Source organism: Gopherus flavomarginatus, chromosome 2 (assembly GCF_025201925.1).
Source record: "Gopherus flavomarginatus isolate rGopFla2 chromosome 2, rGopFla2.mat.asm, whole genome shotgun sequence".
Classification (NCBI taxonomy): Eukaryota; Metazoa; Chordata; order Testudines; family Testudinidae; genus Gopherus; species Gopherus flavomarginatus.
In genome coordinates this window covers 7,052,706-7,072,467 of record NC_066618.1, presented here as the reverse complement: position 1 = coordinate 7,072,467, position 19,762 = coordinate 7,052,706, and the positions used below count along the sequence as shown (strand labels likewise).

At 47.6% G+C, this 19,762-nt stretch overlaps 1 protein-coding gene across 2 annotated transcripts in view; it reads right to left on the bottom strand.

The window, feature by feature from the left end:
- Window positions 1-19,762, bottom strand: part of SNAP47 (synaptosome associated protein 47) — a 115,643-nt gene that overhangs the window by 21,746 nt on the left and 74,135 nt on the right. Inside the window, exon 5 of one of the 2 annotated variants that reach the window (XM_050942688.1) lies at window positions 12,722-13,885. The exons of the other annotated variant lie outside the window; for it this stretch is intronic. Within the exon in view, the coding sequence (XP_050798645.1) occupies window positions 13,625-13,885 (261 nt within the window). The 3' untranslated portion in view covers window positions 12,722-13,624. Of the gene's footprint in view, window positions 1-12,721; window positions 13,886-19,762 lie in introns of those variants that run through there. 2 annotated transcript variants of the gene reach the window in all.

Genomic DNA, 19,762 nt, shown 5'->3' with positions numbered 1-19,762 from the left:
TTCTTCATTCTAACTCCCGGTAATGGGGTCATCTGGCCTCCTCTCCATCTGGGCCAGTATACCTCATTGCACTATCCATATAAATGTCCAGTCCCTATTTGAATGTTGCTAACTTCTTGGCCTCAACAAATTCATGTGGCAATGAGTTCCACAGTCTAATTGAGCACTGTGTGAAAAAGGATTTCCTTTTATTGGTTTTTAATTTCCCACCTTTTAATTTATGTCATGGATCAAGACCCCATTGTGCGAGGGGCTGTACAGTTAAAGTGCTGTAGTATGAGCCCTGCCAGCCCAAGTCAGTTGACCTTAAGACATCAAATAATTCACTTTACAGAAAGATTATGTGTGGATGCAAGGTGCTTTAAGGTAAACAAACTGTATCATTATCCCTGGGGGGAGGGATAGCTCAGTGGTCTGAGCATTGGCCTGCTAAACCCAGGATTGTGAGTTCAATCCTTGAGGGGGCCACTTAGGAATCTAGGGCAAAAAAATCTGTCTGGGGATTGGTCCTGCTTTGAGCAGGGGGTTGGACTAGATACCTCCTGAGATCCCTTCTAACCCTGATATTCTATAAGCCTAAAGAATAAAGGCCCCAGTCCTCAAGTATATTTAGGTGCCATGAGGATCTGGTCCAAAAAGACAGTCTCTGCCCCAAAGAGCTTACAAATGTCATTGGATGACCCCTTGTTCTCTTGACCTCAACAGAAATTCCAACAACTTCAATGGACAGTTGCCTCTGTTCAAACTGATCCAAAGCCCAGTGAAGTCAGAGCCCAGAGAGAGGATTTCAGAATTTGATCCTGAGTGAAGAGAGACAGACTGAGCCTGGCCATCCCAGTGCATGGTTAACTTAGCTCCTCAAAGAGACCAATGGGCAACAGTAGCAGCTGGCAAAGGTAAGACAGGGAGCAAGAGCAGAGAGGGTGACAGCACATAGGTGTCCATCAGGAGAGCACAACCCATGCCCAGCAACTCTTTCCAGGCCAGTGTCCTTGATATTAAAACCCTGGGAACCAGAATATTTATTAGAACCAGATGCCAGAGAAGCCTTTTTCCACATGCCACATTACAAACGCACAGAGTGACTCACCAGGAGAGAGTTCTGTGTCAAGGAGACTGGGATCATACTGGGGCGATGAGACCGGATCATTAGCGGGGTTGGTGGGCGGGAGACATGGGAGCCATCGAATGGGAATGAGACCTGAGGAGGTGCATGGCTTCTAACTCCTCTGGTATCTATTGAGGGCTGTAAAGCTGCCAAGGCCACTCCGGAGGGTTCAGATAGGAGCTGGGCTTTAATCCCTCCATGACATGAAGGGGGGAGTACTGGTCCCAGAACTGGAGCAACGTCCAGAATTCTGACTCGGGGTAAACAAGTCAAACTGCCCATTGACTTTAATGGGAGTTACGTGCACCAGTGCCAGGGCTGAAATTGGCCTCTGGAGCCAGATACTGATCTCAGCGACCCTGCTGTTAACCTGGAGTAACTGCACTGAATTCAGTGGAGTTACACCACTGTCACTGAGACCAGAATCCAGACTCTGGTGTCTAAAATCCCTTTCATTTGTCCACAGCTGTTTCTGTTTTCTTCCATTGCAATACTGTGTGTGTGTGTGTATAAAGGAGGAGGACTTGTGTGATGGACTTGTGGCACTGATCTGAGCTAGCAGCCAGGGCACCGGGGAACAGAGTGTGGTTGATTAAAGCAGGAGCTAACTCCAAGATTGGGCATGATTGAAGCTTCCAGTTAGTTTTATTCCTGGCTCTTCCATCGATCTGCTGTGACACTTCGGGTCACTCACTTTACTGCCCCGTGTCTCAGTTTCCCTACTTGTCAATGGGGTTGAAAGCACTTCCTTCTAACATCGGGTGTTGTGAAAATGAATTAGTGCCTGCATGACACTTTGGGAGCCTACTATGAGAGGTGCTACGGCAGGCCCAGGCAGAGGTGAGGCAGACATACAGGCCTTGTAACTCCAATTTTAAATTCCAGTGGCTGCTTCATGCACCGCATGCTGGGTAAATAACACAATAAGGCTCCATTCTTAATGACCAAGTGAAGCAAGGCTCTGTACTCAACTTAAGGGCATTTCTCTGTAATGCACTAACTTGAAAGCTGCAACTGATCAATATCAAAATGTGTCACAGACCATTGATATGTAGCATTTCCTGTCCAAAGGCTTTAGTATGCCTCAAGAGGTCACCTGGGTATAACAAACAGGCTAAAAGTGGATTGCCATGCCAATATCCTCTCCGTTAGCTTCTCAACTCTGGCTGGTGCATCGCACAAGCTGAAAACTCGCACTTCAAATTGCCACAGGCCTCGAGGTGCTGTGAAGGCAGGTGCAGCGAAGGCAGTCTTTCCCCTGTCCTTTGCTGCCCTTTGCCAACACTCACTTTTAAGATTCTGTGTGGAACAAGCAGGCGGAACCTGCTACCGCATTTGTGGTGATGGATAAGAATCCTTCAAAGTGACTTCATTTTGTTTTCGGTAGCCCTCACAGAATCTGCTGCTGCCATCTTTTTTCTTTTCCAGCCCAAGGCTCAGTTATGCCTTCCTGAGACATTTCCTCAGTGACCTGCAGAGCCTCTTCCCTCTTTGCTCCTGCTAAATGGTGAGGTAGCCACTTAGTGGCCGATATTCTCCGGTATCCATCTTGTGCTAGACCTGTACACTACAGTCTATACATTTAATGGGACAGGAGAACAACTCCTGATTCCTAACCAGAAAGTCTCTTAGACTGTTCTACTGCTTCTCATAAGAACGACCATACTTGGTCAGACCAGTGGTCCATCTAGCCCAGTATCCTGTCTTCTGGCAATGGCCAATGCCAGGTGCATCAGAGGGAGTTAACAGAACAGGGCATTACTGAATGATCCATCGCCTGTTATCTAGTCCCAGCATTTTGCAGTTAGAGATTTAGGGACAACCAGAGCATGAGGCCACATCCCTGAGCATCTTGGCTAATAGCCTTTGATGGACCCATCCTCCATGAACTTATCTATTTATTTTCTGAGCCCAATTATACTTCTGGCCTTCACAACATCCCTTGGCAACGAGTTCCACTATGGGTTGGTTGCTAAATGTGTAGCATTGCACTGGAACAAGTCCAGCAGAAACTTTGGGATCTCACTTTCACTCCTTTCTCCCTTATAGTTTTCTTCTAGACCAGCATTTCCTAGATCCACTGGTTCACATTTTGCTGCTGGGTTTCCTTTTTTGATATTTGCTAGTTGTCAGAAACATTCAGCAGACAAACAGAATCCATTGCTGCTTCAGAGCCACAAGAACTTCAACAGCTGAGATTCCCCTGGGTCTAAAATCAGGTCTCAACCACTCCTCATCTTTCCTTTTCTGGAAAGCTGCCATCGCGTGTCGCTGCTAATAGGATTTCTGCCCCTGCAGGTAGGACGTCCTCACTGTAAAACAATTGCCTACAAACCATTTGCTTCAACTGGGCCACCCCTTTGAAGAGATTTCCACAGATTACATTTGTAGGACACCCTTTCTGGCACTGATTACACAGTTATTAGCCATAATGAAATCCAAGACAATTAACAGCTCATCCGCTATTTCGACACTCAGACAACTTGTGCCAATTCCAGATGTCCAATTTTCAAACACAGTTTTTGGATACGGCATGTTCCCCAGTCACTGTCTCCATTTGAGACCAATCAGATAGTTCAGTTTTAGAGCCTCTATTCCCTAGAATTTTTAGCAAGTTTGGTCTAGTAACTCTCTTGTCAGAGCCAATGTCCACTATTCCAGTGCAATTCATAGATCCTATTACACACTCAGTGGCCAAACACTCATGATTGTCGTCCAACTGCCCAGACCTAAACAAAACCTCCAGGCCTGACCCTTGTATCTCCAAGCTTTGGCCCCTTGGCTTGGTGTCCCTGTTTCCCAAACTGTGTGACGGGCTTCACACAGACACTCATGATTCTCTCTTCTGACCTGTCTTATATTTATAACAATCCTTTCTGTGGCCAGTTTTGCACAATACCAGCACTTAACTGAAGAGCTTCCCTTACTTTTTGCATTTTTACCAGTTTCCCTTATTTTACAAACTAGATTGATACTTTTCTAGTTGTTCAATAAGATCCTGAACCAGATTAGAATCTCTTCTTTCATGATACATATTACAGACAGAGCTGTACTTACTGGGCTCGACTTCCAGATTCCTCACTAGCGGCTGCTTCCTCTTCTGGTCCAATGCTGTAAGGAAAGCTTCAAGCTCCTGGGGAAATTCTACAGCTTCTCTTAATGTCTTTGGCCTCCTTTCCCAGTTCTTGATCTGCAAGTCCAAGCCTGGCAGAATGTCAATACATTGGTCCATTGCTGATGTATCCTGGAAATTCTTATTGGTAGCTGGGTGCACCAGGAACACAAGTCTACTCTCCCAGTTCAGCCTGGGTTTCTTCTTTCTCTCTCCTCTATAGGAAGCACTGATCATGCCCACCAGCTTCAATGAGGTTTCACCCAACCTCCATCATGTTCTATGACACTTACAGGGTCGCTATCACCATGGTGTCTGAGCACCTAACAATCTTTAACGTATTTATCCACACAGCACCCCTGGGAGGCAGGGCAGTGCTATTATCCCCATTTTACAGATGGGAAACTGAGGCACAGAGACACTAAGTGACTCGCCCATGGTCACACCGGAAGCTTGTGGTGGAGTGAGCAATTGATCCAGGTCTCCCAAGTTAGTGCCCTAACCACTGGATCATCCTTGCTCTCTATATTTAGTTCTCTTGCTGTCACTTAGGCCCCGACCCTGCAAAGATCTTGAGCACATGCTCCATTTTAAGCACGTGAGTGGTGCCACTGATTTCAGTGGAGCCACCAAACACATGCTTAAAAGTGCTTTTGCTGGAGCAGGTCCTGGAATCCCAAGAATCAAAGCTCAAGAAGGAAGTCTGGCTGCCTTAAAGACTTCTAGCCCACTGCAGAGCTAGCTAACCCACATTACCAGCTTTCTCAATGACATTGATACATCTCTTGACATAGTCTCCATTTTTTTCCTCCTGCCCCCCAAAATATGCTGTACAAATTTCACCTCCTTTTTGTGAGAGTGTATTCATTTTTATTTTCAATTGCTTTGATACGTTTCACGGGTTAGCTCTGCAGGAGATTTCACAAATTGGGCCCCAATGTTGTGGGATCTTTTTACTGACCCAATAAAAGTGCGTAAACTTCACCCCTGTTTTTTGCTCAGATGAAAGGCTGCCTGCAATTGCACCAATAACAAGCCGGAGTGGTGTTTCACTCTCCATTTCACAGCTCTCTAATGTCCCAAGACATGTTACCATCCCTGCACCATCTTTGGCATTGGTTAGAGCAGCCACAAAACTGCTCTTATTTATGCCAGCTGACTCCAGTACCCTACGGATTGTACACCAGCAGGGGATAAGCAGAAAGCCCTGTGTTCCGGGGGCGGCATGGGGAGCTGATCATGCCAACTTTACCTACATTGCAGTCCCCGGACTGGTGGAGTCCCCTCCGAGGGAGATACAGAGGCTGGCTTTCCTCTCTCTTTTTGCTGGAGGAGCAGTACAAGTGGAGCAGAGAAAAAAACAAGAATGGGGCCCATCACATTCGAGAGAGATTGGAATTCTCTCTGTAGGCTATTTTCAAGCCACCTATGGAATTCTAATGCAAGGCTATAATTCCCTATTTAATTATATAGGGTGGCTCAAAAACCAGTGCAAAGGGTTATCATTTTCTGTAACATTCTTTGGGACTTTAACACATGTGCTGCCCTCAGCGTCTGCTCCCAGCTGCTGGCAGATGTGATGAGAGACCAGGGGAAAATGGTTTCTTTTTTTTTTTTGACTAGCTCTTAAGGCTCAGCAATGTGTGTAGGAGTAGACTGCAAGGCTTGTGGCATTCTGTATTAAACTGGGTCACTCTTCCTTTAAATGGAGCTTATAACAGGCAGGGAGGTCACCCCCTAGTTCAGGTATAGCATGAATGAGGTTCAGTCCTGGGAGTGGCTGAGTCCCACTCCATCTGCTGCTGAAGTCAGTCAGGATTAGGCCCTGGTTCCATACAGCCTCTTTCACCCCAGCTAAGTAACAGAGTTACAATAGTGGAATTTAAAAAGAAAAGGTAGCAGCGGGCGAGTGAATTTTGAAAGAAGTTAAGGCAAGGAAAGAAAGCTCAGCTGAGATCTGGAATCCGGGTGAGGCAGAGAGAACCAGGAAGGACTTTGGTGGTGGAGGGAAAGGCAGAGAAGAAGGCTCTCACACCATGATGGTGGGATGGGACAGAGCAGAGGCTAGTGCTAGGAGCGTATTGCAGGAGCAAGGGAAGTTGCTGCTGATGGGTAAGACTAATGGCTAGAGTACTAGGCTGAGACTCAGGAGAGCTGGGTTCTGTTCCCAGTTCTGTCCCTGACCTGCTGGAGGAGCTTCAGCAAGTCACGTCCCCTCTCTCTGCCTCAGTTTCCCCTTCTGTAAAATGGGGATGCTGATGTTGCCCTGCTTTGCCAAACATTTGGAGATCTACTAATTAGGTATTATTATGGGGACCTTAGAAATGCCTAGAGCGTAATGGACAGAGCCACAGCTAAGCTCTGTGAGTTCGGCTGAAGCAAGCGGAAGGCTTGAAGAACCAATAGGGCCATTTTCAACTGGATCCTGAATGAGGATGTAGCCACTGGAGTTGCCCGGAAGATGAGGGAAGGGGTTATGTATTCCACAGTTCACATTTTGCTGCGGAATCTCAGCTTTCCTTTCAAACAAAAGACATTTGTGGTCCTTGTGCTTCTACAGAAAACCTTGAAAACACAAACCGAGTGTAAACCAGTGCAGTGGCATTTGCCTGAGTCTGCAGACAGCTTGAAAAAATAGCTCAGAGAGGTGCAAAGTGCCCCATACCTCTCAGTTAAGGCCTCCATGGACTCCACTGTTGCAGAATGTGGCCTTTTCCTGAATTCATCATTTTGCTGTTGATGGGTCCTCAGCACTTTGTCTTCTGTCACCCTGCCTGCCAGGACCAGCCTGTGGCTGCCTCTTACTTTCCAGCGTTCCCCACTTCATTACAGTGCATGTTACTTACACTGTTCCAGGAAGCTGGGCATCTGGGTGCTGCGGTACCAGAGCTGGAATCCAGCTTCCAGCTGGGAAGCAAGGAAGCCAGAAGCGGAGGGGTGCTGGGGAGATGAGTCACTGACGCCAGCTACAAGCTCCCCCATTCCCAGGCGTGGTGGGGAAGGAGGTGCTGAGCTCGCTACTAAGGTCTGTGGAGCTGCGTCGCTTGGAGAACATAAAAACCCCTTATCAAAACCCCCTCATCAGTGAGTGTTTCCAACTGAAGAGCCAAAGCAGCGTGTGTTTGCATTGGGATGGGGGAAGGGGAATGAAGTGCCCAAAGAAGTGAGCTTTGCTATGGAATTTAGGGGGTTCTTGCCACCCAATCTAAGGGTGTCTATAATTTGGGTCCCATTCTGCCTTGGGCCCCCCAGTTCTGTGCTACATATGAGATGGACAGCAGCAGTTTACACAGGCTGGGATATGGAGAGCTGGATGGTGAGGAGAAATCGGATCAGGTCAGAAGAGGGAATGGGAGAGCTTCAGAGAGCAAGAACCTTGCACTGTGCATTCCTTAAAATTCCGTGCCTTCTCGGCCAGGCAACAGGACAGATGCTATGCTGGGCCTGTCTCACTGGGATCCGTGTGGCAAAAGTGCCGACTCAAGGGATTTACAGTCTCCAAAAGGCATCAGAAGGGAGAAATTTCTGCAAGACAATCTGCTTTCTTGTTATTTAACATCTGTGGACACGTCCCAATGGCTGAGAGTCTGTGCCTCTCCATTTCATCCTTGGCCTGCTGATGAGGGTTCTAACAAATGCCAGTTGTTGGTGATGCAGACACCTGGGCTCAGTGGGCAGCTCTTTTCCCATAGGCCACTGACTGATTTGGGGATGGCAAAAATGTCCATTCACTGCAAGAGCTGATTTGAAAGCAGGACACCAGAGCTGAAAACCCCACCGAACTTTTAATCCAGGTAGGAATGTGGGGACTTAGGTATATTTCAGCAATGGGCCAAGACAGAAGTTTTGATGGGCACCACCATAGTCGAGAGGAAACTGAACTTGGAGTTAAGGAGAGCTGTGTTCTGCTCCTGACGTGTGCTCTCTGGTGAGCTATGCCTTCTGCCTCGGTTCCCCCATCTGTAAAATGGGGCTAACAATACTTATCTTCCTTTGTAAAGCACTTTGAGCTCTCTGGATGAGCAGATCTGAACTCCATCACTGGGACCCTTCTCTGTTCATTGTTGTGCCAATCTTTGCAGGGCAGAGGGGAAAGGTTTTCTGCCCCCATTACCTCTCAACCGAGCCATCCAGTCACAAAGCCATTTTATTTGGAAATCGTGACGGCTCCTGGCAAACAATATTTACAATTTATTTATTTATTTTGTTTATACTCCAGCTCCTGTGAAATTCCCTGACTTTACAATGCAGGTTTAATAAATGGGTTTCTATTCAGAACACGGGTATAGCTACTTCCTTTGAAATTTTTTTGGGTAGAAAATTTATTATTTCTTGGAGGTAAAATATTAAATACCATGGCAAAATATCAAGAGTAATTGGTCAAAATGGGAAGGCTTTTTTTTTTGTGTGTTCCCTAAACCACAAACGAAACAAAAATGCGCTTTATATTCATACCCATGTTTGTGTGTGTGTGTTTATAGATTTCTCTTATATTTGCCAGTTCAGTGATTTTTGGTTTCACGGCACTGCAGGTAATAACAATGTGGATGATAGAGCCCTTTTGTTTACTTTTGTTTTCCTTCCAGTCATGGCTTGAAGGGCTTTATTTTAACTAGGCTTTTATAATCCTTTAATGGGGCTTGTTGAAAATAAGGCCTGATGCTGCCAGGCACCGCTCGGAAAGAAGCTGCTTACTGCCAGATGTGCCTGGCACCGGAGAAGCTGGAAACTGGCTGATTTCACCTCCTGCTCTTTATTTGAATCCACGCCAGCATGAGCATGGGTTTCTCAGCTCAAGCTTCTGACAATGCAGAGCATGTCTGGCTTTAGAAGAAGATGCTGATCTTCCTCTGTCATCTCCGCAGCCGCCACAGCTGGACACTGGCCCCATGAAGATAGAGCAAATCCAGTCCACATCATCTGATCCAGATTAGGCTTTAAAAGAGGACACCTGGACCTGACAAAGAGAGACGCCCAGTGAGTCAGAGCTGGGAAGCTGCAAGAAGCAGGACTGCCAGAGTCTCTTGGGATGGGAGCTGGAGAGGTAAAGGTGAAAAGTCCCCTAGGGATTGGAGCCCAGGGTGAACTGGGCTTTGGTTGGTTGGTTGAAGTTGAGTCAGTAAAATTGCCTCTAAGAGAATGTAGGGTCTTTGTAAGTACTGCCTTGGGACACCCCTGTCGTAAGGGCGCAGGGGGCTAGGACGCAGCCTGGTGGAGCAAGGTACACCTAAAGTTCCCACATCACCACCAGGAGACCCTGCAATGCCACCTCCAAGGAGCACTGTGACAATCAGGCACCACCAATGGGGCCAAAGCAACAGCACCCTGTGGCCATCTGATTGGCCACTGCTCATTGTTTTACCCAGGATGGTGGACTAGGATGTTGTCTCAGCAATGGTGCAGACTCCTGGCTCATTGTGACTCCAGCCCTCACCTTGCTTCCGCAAGCCTGGTAACCCTCTCTGATCTCCAGTCTCTGACCCTGACTCGTACTTGTTGATCCCAGCTGCAGCAATTACTCCAATTGCTGCTCGATGGCTACTGCCCCGTGGCTGTCTTTGACTTGTGGACATCAGCCTAGCTGTGACTACTAGGCCAGACTGCCTATGCCCTGGTCCCTTACACCTGTTCTCTAGCGTGTGGCTTAGCTCATTGGCTCAAGCATGGGCTTGTGGTTGCAATGTTGGCAACTCATGTGATTTCCTGATGAGTCTAGTGTTTTTCTTAAAACCCAGTATCAGGTGATGATGTGAGGGAAAAAGGAATTTCTAGCTCAGAGCTGTGGAGAAAAAAAAAACCCCACACTGTCACCCATAGTGGCTCAGACACCAGGAGGCAAATCAAAGAACCCCAAACTTGTGACTTGGCTTAAAAATCATGATTTAAAAAAAAAATCTCATTATTTTTGAGGCATGACTGTTGAACACGTGGAGTTGGCGGTAACTGTTATAGCACTGGCTTAGCACTCCAAAGAGCTGGGGTCAGTTCCTGGCTCTGTTACAGATTCCCAGTGCACGTGTGGGCAAATCACGTAATCTTTTTGTGTCTCAATTCCTCAGCTGCCAAATGAAGATCATAAACTCCTTTTGGCTTGTCTACAGAGGGACATCCAGGAAAGTTAATCTGGATTAACTAAAGGTGTGAATTTGAAGTGGATTAGTTAAACTGCATTAAACCCCTGTGTGAATGCTCAGTTGGCTCCTCTAGGGAACATACCGCTCATAAGCGACCACCATATGTAAGTAGCAGGAGGTCAGATTCCTGAACTTTAGTCAAATGCTGCTAAATACGGATGAGAGCTCATCCCGGTGGGTGGAGAGAGGGTCTGGGCATCTGCTCCTAATTTCAATCCTAGCTATGGATGGTGACAATTAGGGGAAGAAATATGTTGGGTGGAGCCTGGAAATAAACCCCAGCCCACCACGGTGCCTCACTGCAACCCCCATCCTCACTCACTTCTCCCTCTCCTGTTGCTAATCATCTACCTTCCTCGAGGTATCACACTGTCCTTTGCCCAACACAGCCTCCTTCCCCACCCCCTTTCTTACCACCTATCAACCCCATCTCCAGCCTCTCTGTAACACTCATTCCTCAATGTTACCTCTCACCATCCCTCCTGGTTATGGTACTCTCTCTTGCTTGCATCATCCACTCATTGCCTTCATAATGTTGCCTCAACCCTGTTGCTCACCCCAGTGCGTAACACAATCTCTCTCTCTCAGCTGTAAAGCAACCTGCCGGCCTACAGACAAATGGTCTTGCAGTATAATATGGCATAAGACATGATAATAATGTAATGACTATAATCCAATGTCTGGGGTCAGGAAGGAATTGTGTTTCCTGATGTACAATTGCCCAGATGTATTCGGGGGGCGGAGGGTGGGGTGTTTTTTCATCTTCCTCTGAAGCATCCATGATTGGCCACAGCTGGAAGCAGGACACCGGATGGGATGGACCAGTGCTCTGAGGTGGTTCAGAGAGCCCTCTTTCCTAGTGCCTGGCTGCTGTGTCTTGCTCCCATGCTCAGGGTTTGCCAGATTTGGGATCAGAAAGGAATTTCCCCCCTCCCCAGGTCAGTCTAGCTGGGACCTTGCGGTATTTTGCCTTCCCCTACAGCCCGGAGTGTAGATCACCTAATCGCTTCCCCGCAATTGCAGAGGTCTCAGGCAATGGTGCACCTCAGTCTCTCCTGTCCTTTGCCTGTAGAACAACACTTTAGTCTCCTGGGGACTCTCAGACTTTATTTTAACTAAAGTCTTTGGACTCAATATCGGGCTAACTGGACATTACATGGCCTCTGTTATACAGACTAGGTGATCTGATGGTCCCAGCTGGTCTTCATCTCTGAAATTAATAAAATGTTCCTTGGCAAGTGTGTGTGTGTATCAGAGTTAACTAGTGAGTCTCTAGATGGAGTCCTAGGAGGAGATGGATCCTGTATTGGGAGCAGAAGGGCGGGAGGCAAGGGTGTGATGCTCCTTGCCCTGCCTTGTGCAGCCAGTGAGTGCAAATCATTACCTTGCTGATCTGGCAGCGTATTGTACCCACACGGCACATGATGCCACAAGGGGTGGACAACGGAGAATCTGCCCCTGAGAGTGGTATGGCAGGTTACAGAAGAGAGAACTGTCCTGACAGAGAGCAGGGTGAGGCACATGGAGGCTAAAGCGAGAGCTTGTGCATCAGCCACATCCCATAGTCGGCTGCCATAGTTTAGAGCAGCCTCGAGACTGCTCTGAATTATGCTGGGGACCAGATTGATGGAAAAACTGATCCTAGGACCAAAATGACGGCAGCTAGCTACTTTACACTCTCCCCAGCTGCCCCCAGTAGGCTAAGAATCACAGAAATCTGGGCCTGGATCTAGAGCTGTTCTGGTTCTTGCAGCCTACCAGTAACCGAAGCATCTGAGTGGTTGTAGGGGGTTAAGAATTATTATCGGGCTCAGTTCTGAAGTTCTGCCTCACTCAGGCAAACGTCCAATTGGAGTCAACGGGAATTTGCCTCAGTCCAGATCTCAGGATTGGCTACATTATTAAACGCACATAACGAGTGAAGATAATGATGAGCATGTCCCCCAGATGCTTGATAGCAGTTTGCACAAACAAGGCAGCATTCATTTCCAAGCAAGCACCTTTCTGAGTTGCCACTTCTGCTAATTCCCCTGAAGAGCACCTGATGGAAAACTCTGTTTACTTAAGCACATGCTGGCTGCAGTTCCATCTGGACCAGCACCCGGTGCGCACAGGGTTGGTTTCTGACAGCCAGCGATATGGAGACAGAAGGCTATTTGAGATCAAGGAGAAAGCACTCGCACGTCGAGTGGAAAGGTTAATCCATGAAAGAGAGCAGAACAAATAATTGCAGACCCAGGACTCTGCACTTAACCCCAGCCAGTGTGTGTGAAAGGAAGTTAACGTCGGCACATAGATACTCTTGTTTTTTTCATCATCGGTCACGAAAGCCCCACATGAGATGCAGCGAAGTGGAAGCAGCTTTGAATTGTACAGAGGAGAGGTAATCAGAGCGCAGCTCTCAAGAAACAGCATAACTTGTCACCTTATCAACTGACCCTTAGAAACCAGATGATCATTCCCTTCTAGTAGCGTTCGCTTTCTGTATGCACTTCCAATAGCCCGGATTTGTTTTTCTGAAGTCTACCCCAACTTGTACTCTGAAAAATGAGCACTGCCATCTGTATTTTGACATATGTGTTCCACGTCGGGACGGCAGACTCGACCACTGGTATTCTTTTTGGCCTCACTGGATAAGATTCAAGCCAAACACAGAACACTTGGCACATCCAATCTGACCCACTGCCTTTTGCAGTCTCACCATTTGAAAGTCACATTCTGTTGAGATTCTCAAACCTTATTTCCAGCTATCTGCAGAGAGGAAGATGCAAAAAAAAAACACCCAAAATAGAAAGAAAAACATTCTCATGAGCTCCCTATGGCCACTTCAGATGTTCTGTCCTCCTTTGAGTCATTTGGGTTCAAGGCATATCACCACGTCAGGGGACGTTTTGTCTACGTTAGAAAAGTTGTGCTGATTTAACTCAATCAATTTCAAAACAATCTAGTTACATTGAAGTGAACCTCTAACGTAGATAAATCTTAACTGGTTCAGCCCTTCTTAAATTGGTTTAGCTTACATCTGTAAATAAGCAAAAGCCATTTAATCCAATTTAAGTGTGTCTACAGCAGGGGTGTACAGCAGAGGTAACTACATTGATTTTTAAATCAGTGCAATTTTTCCAGTGAAGATCTGCTCTTCGAATAACCCTGATCCTGATGCTGTCCCCCGTGCTTCCACCGACCACGTGGAATTGTCACCTCTCCTGCATTTTGGTCTTGAGCAAAATGTTTAAATCCATGCTAGGTTCTGTTCTATCAGTGCAGTGTCTAATCCTGGAGGTTGGGTCTGAGCCTGTCTCTGTGGAACTGAATGGGAAATCGCCCACACGAGCAGGATGGAGGCTCTATCAGGTCACTTGTGTGTAATGAGCACAGCCGAAGAGCATTTGTGAAATCTAGATAAGCCCTCTCCACCGCTTCCTCTTTGCCTCTGAATTCAGCAGAGTGCTTGTACTTTCCATCCACGCCTGTCCAGTCAAGTGGGAACAATGACAAACCGGGGGGCCTCTGAGAGCTAGCCCAGCACACCTAGGAAAAACAAACAGGTGCGAGCGATAAAGGAAAATGTGAGGCCAGAGAGATAAGGAAAGGAGTCAAACACCCTCCCACACATGTCGCAGGGAGCCACAGAACTCCACAACATCCTACAGTACGAGCTTTGATTCAAGTGTAAGCTTATAGTTTCTGGGTGCACCTCTGTTATCCATGCTAATGCAATGTGCCTTTTCACACTTTTCACACTCGCTAGTGGCTGGATAGTCTACAGAAGAGGGTACGAGTTTACAACTCCTTGCTACGCCAGGGTATGTCTACACTGCAAAGGTAAACCCACAGCACCAAGTCTCAGAGCTCAGGTAAGCTGACAGGTTTGTGGGGCTCAGGCTGCAGGGGTAAGGATAGCAGTGTAGACATTCCAGCGTTGGCTGGAGCCCGGGCTCTGAGGCCCTCTCATCTTTGCCAGGCTTCAGAGCCCAGACTCCAGCCGGAGCCAGAGCACAGTGCACGGTCAACCTGTGGAACTCCTTGCCTGAGGAGGTTGTGAAGGCCAGGACTATAACAGGGTTTAAAAGAGAACTGGATACATTCATGAAGGTTAAGTCCATTAATGGCTTTGGGTAAGGAAAGGTGTCCCTAGCCTCTGTTTGTCAGAGGGTGGAGATGGATGGCAGGAGAGAGATCACTTGATCATTACCTGTAAGGTTCACTCCTTCTGGGTCACCTGGCATTGGCCACTGTTGGTAGACAGGATACTGGGCTGGATGGACCTTTGGTCTGACCCAGTGTGGCCGTTCTTATGATGTCTACACTACTATTTTAGCCCCTTTGATCTGGGCTCTGAGACGCAGCACTGTGGGTCTTTTATGGCAGTGTAGAAATACCCATAGTTACTACTGTTGCTCATGTGGTGGGGGTGTATAGTTCTGGTGCTGAAGATCCTGGGTTCAAACCCTGCTAATGGCCCACGCTGAGTTGTTTACACCATCCCGATAATTTTCCCTACTCAAAATTTCAACCTACTTCATTGCCCCTCCTAAGTACAATAAGGTACAGCAGCACCCCAGAGGGGACAGCATTTCATGCAGGGGAGGAAGGGATGCCTCTGTGAAGGTTTTAAGAATTCTTCTGGGGAAAAAAGGCACTTGGAGCTGATGTTCTGAAATCAGGACCCAAGACAGGCCTGTGATGCTAAATGTTGTACAAGCACGCAGCAAAAGCCAGTGACAATGCCCCACAGCTGCACCCAGCTTGTTGCTCCTCGCTGATTCAGCTAGTGAACCTGGCTTCCTGTGCAGCTGAAGACTTCAGCAGGCACAGCCTTAAACTTGGCAGCAGGCCTGGGTCCTTGCTAGGGTGACCCCCCTTTTCAAAAGGACACATGCAGGAGCCACGGCCCCTCTGTGGCCCTGCTCCCTGCCCCTCCTCTTCCTCCAAGGCTCTGCCCCTGTTCCTCCTCTTCCCCTTTGCCCAGGCCGGAAGCCGAAGCCAGGCCATGGTAAGAACCACCCAGGAAGCCCACGCTGCTGTGGGGAGCCCTGGACCCTCCATCCGCCCTTCTGGACAGGGGACAGGGCTACCCAAGAGCAGCTCCTGGCCCATGTCCTCACCCCCCAGGGCACCCCACAGCTGCATTTCTGGTCTTGCTTCCTGCTTCTGCTCTCAGCTCCCTCCTGCCTCTGGCTTCTTGTTCCTGGTTCCCACGCCTGGTCTCCTACTCCTTGCTCCCAATTCTTGGTCCCTGCTCCTGGCTCCTGCCCCTTCTTTGGCTGATACCCCAGTTCTGATTTCTGGCTCCAGCCTCTCAGCTCCATCTCGCTGCCTGGACTTGGTATTCGGTTCCTGACCCTGGCTCTGATCCTTGGCTCCTTCTTCCTGGCTCTCGACCTCAGCTCACTCCCTGGACTTGGTTACTCGGCTCCTGATTTGGGTTCTGGCCACTAGACCTGGTCACGCCTGTTCCAACCATTAGGCCAGCTTTCTGCCCTGACCACTAGGCAAGGCCATCCAAGGCCTGGTCTTTAACAACCAGTCCCCACTCAACAGAAGTCAAGAGGAGTTTCTATGAGTTAGGACTGAGCGAAAACCGGGGGCTACATTCTACCACCCTTTCTCTTGCCGTGTAGTACCTTATTCTGCAAGTAGTGCCACTGAAGAATAGTCAAAAAGTAAGGGAGTAAATGCTACTGATCCTATGTGTGCCTGTTATTCCCAGTGGAAGTTGCTGGTGCTTAGTAGCTGGAAAAGACCAAGGCTGTTGGTAATTATCACTATGTTTTAAAAATACATATCTTGGGAGGACTTACGTTGCCCACAGCCCCAGCACTGACCCTTCTGCACAGAGGTGACGTCCCTGTTAGTGTAGGCTGGAGCCAGGAGCTCCTAGAGATGGGAATGAATTGGTGGGAAAGTTACCAAGTCACATTTATACCTCAGGAAACACTCTGTTCGTGCTGGGGCCAAGCTGGGCGTGACAGCCTGTGGGGGCTTCTCTATCAGCTAGATCAGTGTGTCCATCCCTATTTGAAAATCAGGCCCTTCGGGGCTAGAAAGCCCAGGGACCACAAATTCGGCAAGTCCAGCCATTTAGGAGCATGAACTTGACATCCCGACCTATCTGGAAATGGAGCTGTTTGTATAGAGGGGGAGGGCTGCCATCTATTCTTCCTTAAATTGATCACTCTAATTAATATAGTATGTTGCAGAATAATAAGACTCCTATTAAGAAAGGCAGAATAAGTAAAGCCATGTTAACTCTGTCATTGCAGGACAAAATATTCACCCCTAGAATGCAGCCTTGAGTCACAGGAATTACTGGTGTAACCCTTCTGCCAGGCCGAGCTGATAGCAGCAAGGGCTGGGTCTTGTACATAGGAGTCCCCTCCCAACAACGTAATGCAAAACCAGCTCGAGCCCCTACCCAGTGACCTGGGAAAATCTTACATACATCCCTGAGTGCCTCAAAGAGGCAATACTTCCCCTCTCGCAAAGACAGAGTCTCAGTGTAGCAGAAAATTTTTAATAACATGAGGTAAACAACATCAGCATTAAATTGGGAAAACACCACAACTAGGGTTCATAGGCCAAACCATGAGCAAAGACCCACCCAGCAAATTGGGCTGTGTCCTTTCCTTTTGGTTCTTGAGTCCAGCAACCCAAAAATCACCCAAAGTCCCAAAAGTCCAACACCCCAAAAGTCTCTGTCCCTGGTCACTGCAGCCCCAGAGTTAAAAAGTTTATCTGCTGAGTTTTACTCCCCTAGCCTGGGTGGAAATGGAGAGGGGCGCACGGGGTGTTAAGGGGCACCTTACATGGTCCAAGGCCGACTGCTCCACCTCTCTGTGGGGTTCTGCTGCAGCCTTCACCGCAAGCTACTCCACTCCACCAGCCATCCCGCAAGCCAGTCCAAGCCATCCCATGAACTGCGCTGCTCTGCCAGCTGCTCTGCTCCACTCCACTCTTGGGTGATGTCAGCTTGTAGTAGGGGAACCCTACTGCTGCTACATCATTGGCCCAAAGTGAATTCAGCTCAGCAGCCTGTAACTAGATTCCTAATACAATCAAAATTAGGTCTGATACTCAACAGTAGAAAGAGGTGACAGTACAATTGGTGTTTCAGGCCCATGCCACCCAGTACAAATACCCATCCCATCCCATCCCTCAATTCACTGGGAATTGGAACCCATGTCCCTTGTCTAGCAAGTGCTCCTTAGTTGATGATGAGTCCGTCCGTCGTAAAACAGTTCCACTGGCCTTGATTCACACAATCAGGGTAGCAACACTTTATTCTTTCTGCCCCAATAATAGAGAAACTGGGGATCCCACAGCAGCGAAAGTGACCATTTGAGCTGCTGTGGGCTCCTGATAGGCGGGGTGGGTGTGCCTATGCAAACAAGATCAGCCCCTGAAGTTCTTTTGCACAACTTGCCACAATTCACCACCAGATGTCAGGGTAGAGCTCATCCTGACTCTGCTTACATCAGAAAGCCTTTTTGCTCATATAAATATGTAACTGACTCAGATTTCTAAATACACAGTGGTGCAACTCTGGAGTTAAGCCTATTGTCATAATTAGTTGGACAAGAACATAAGAACAGCCATACTGGGTCAGACCAAAGGTCTGTCTAGCCCTGTATCCTGTCTTCTGACAGTGGCCAATGCCAGGTGCCCCAGAGAGAATGAACAGAACAGGTCATCATCAGATGATCCATTCCTTGTCACTCATTCCCAGCTTCTGACAAACAGAGGCTAGGGACTATCCTGGCTAATAGCCATTGATGGACATATCCTCCATGAACTTATCTAGCTCTTTTTTTTAACACTGTTATAGTCCTGGCCTTCACAACATCCTCTGGAAGAGGACGGATAGTCTTGTGGGTAAGGCACAAGACTGGGACTCTGGAGATCTGCATTCAGCAAGATTTCTTGTGTGATGCTGGGCAAGTAATTTCATTTATTGTTTGTGTTACCTTAGCACCTAGATGCCCTAGCCACAGACCAGGATCTCATTGTGCTAGGCACTGTACAAATGCAGAACAAAAAGAGTTTAGTCTTCAGTTCCCCATCTGTAAAATGGAGTTCATAATTCCCCAGTATCTGTTTAGATCGCAAGTTCTTTGGGGCAGGGTTTGTCTACATGGTAGTGCCTAGTGCAATGAGACAGAATGCCATTCGTTGGTAAGAGTGCTCCTTCTGGTATCAGAAAAGGTGCTGAAAAAACCTCTGTTGGCAAAGAGTTCTGATCACTCGCTCTTGCTCTCTCTCTCTCTCTCTCTCTCTCTCTCTCGTGGTTTTTGGCAAACACATCTTACACTCTGCTTTCCCGCCACCAAAGAAAAACAAGCGCCGCTTTACTGCATCCAGCGTCAAATATAATCAGAGCAGGGTGTTAATAGCAAACAGGCACCACAGAATGAATGTTCTGCCTTGCAGATGGATCCCTGTGAAGCTGGCACGGCTGCCACAGGCCAGAAGAGAGCTGACTAGTGAAAAAGCACATTTTCCCCCCTGCAAATGGGACCCCAAGCCACAATTGAGCAATGAAGCAATTATGTTCTTTAAGCTGAGATTCTGACTCATGCAAAGGACTCTTAAAACTAGGAGAGGTTTTTTTTTTCCTGAGCTCTGCCAAAATCCCATGGTGACCCTCTTTATCCTTTCCTGCTTGTAGTTAAGTGGAATGACAGCTAAGGGTCAAGAAACATAAAATGATTCAACAAGTGGGGCTATGAGGAATAGAGCAGTGGGATCCAACAGAGATCACTATGACATGGGGAAATTCCTTACATTATTCACAACCATCTCTACTATCAATAGGGGTGCCACAAGGAAACATATTCACCTTTGCTTTAGTAATAGTAAGAAACATGGACCTGGGTCAAAATCTTTGGCTCCAAGCAGCACTTCGGTGCATTTGGATTTGGATCCAGCTCAGGCTTAAGAACCAAAGTCCAGCTCCAGGGCAGAGCACAAGTAAGATGGGGCATAGGAACAGGCATGCCAGATCAGAACAAAGGTCCATCTGGTCCAGTATTCTGTCTCCTAGAGCTGCCAGCATGAGATTCTTTAGAAAAAAGTGCAAGAAACTGCCTGGGAGATTAATTATACAGTAAAATGTCCAAAGAGAGAGAGAGTTTCTTCCCAACTCCGGTCAGTTAGTAGCTGGTTTACACTCTGAAGCATGATGGTGTCTATCTCTTATACATCTTAGACTATATAAAGTAACTGTGGAGCTCCTATCATCCACATAAATAGTTAATCCTTTAAAAAGTTCAACTACACTCTTAGTCTTGGCAATATCATGTGGCAGTGAGTTCCACAGTTTAAGCATGCATTGTATAAATGACAAAACAATTTAGACAGTAACCAGGCTGTGCACTGAGAATCCCCATGAGAGGTGTGGGGCAGTCC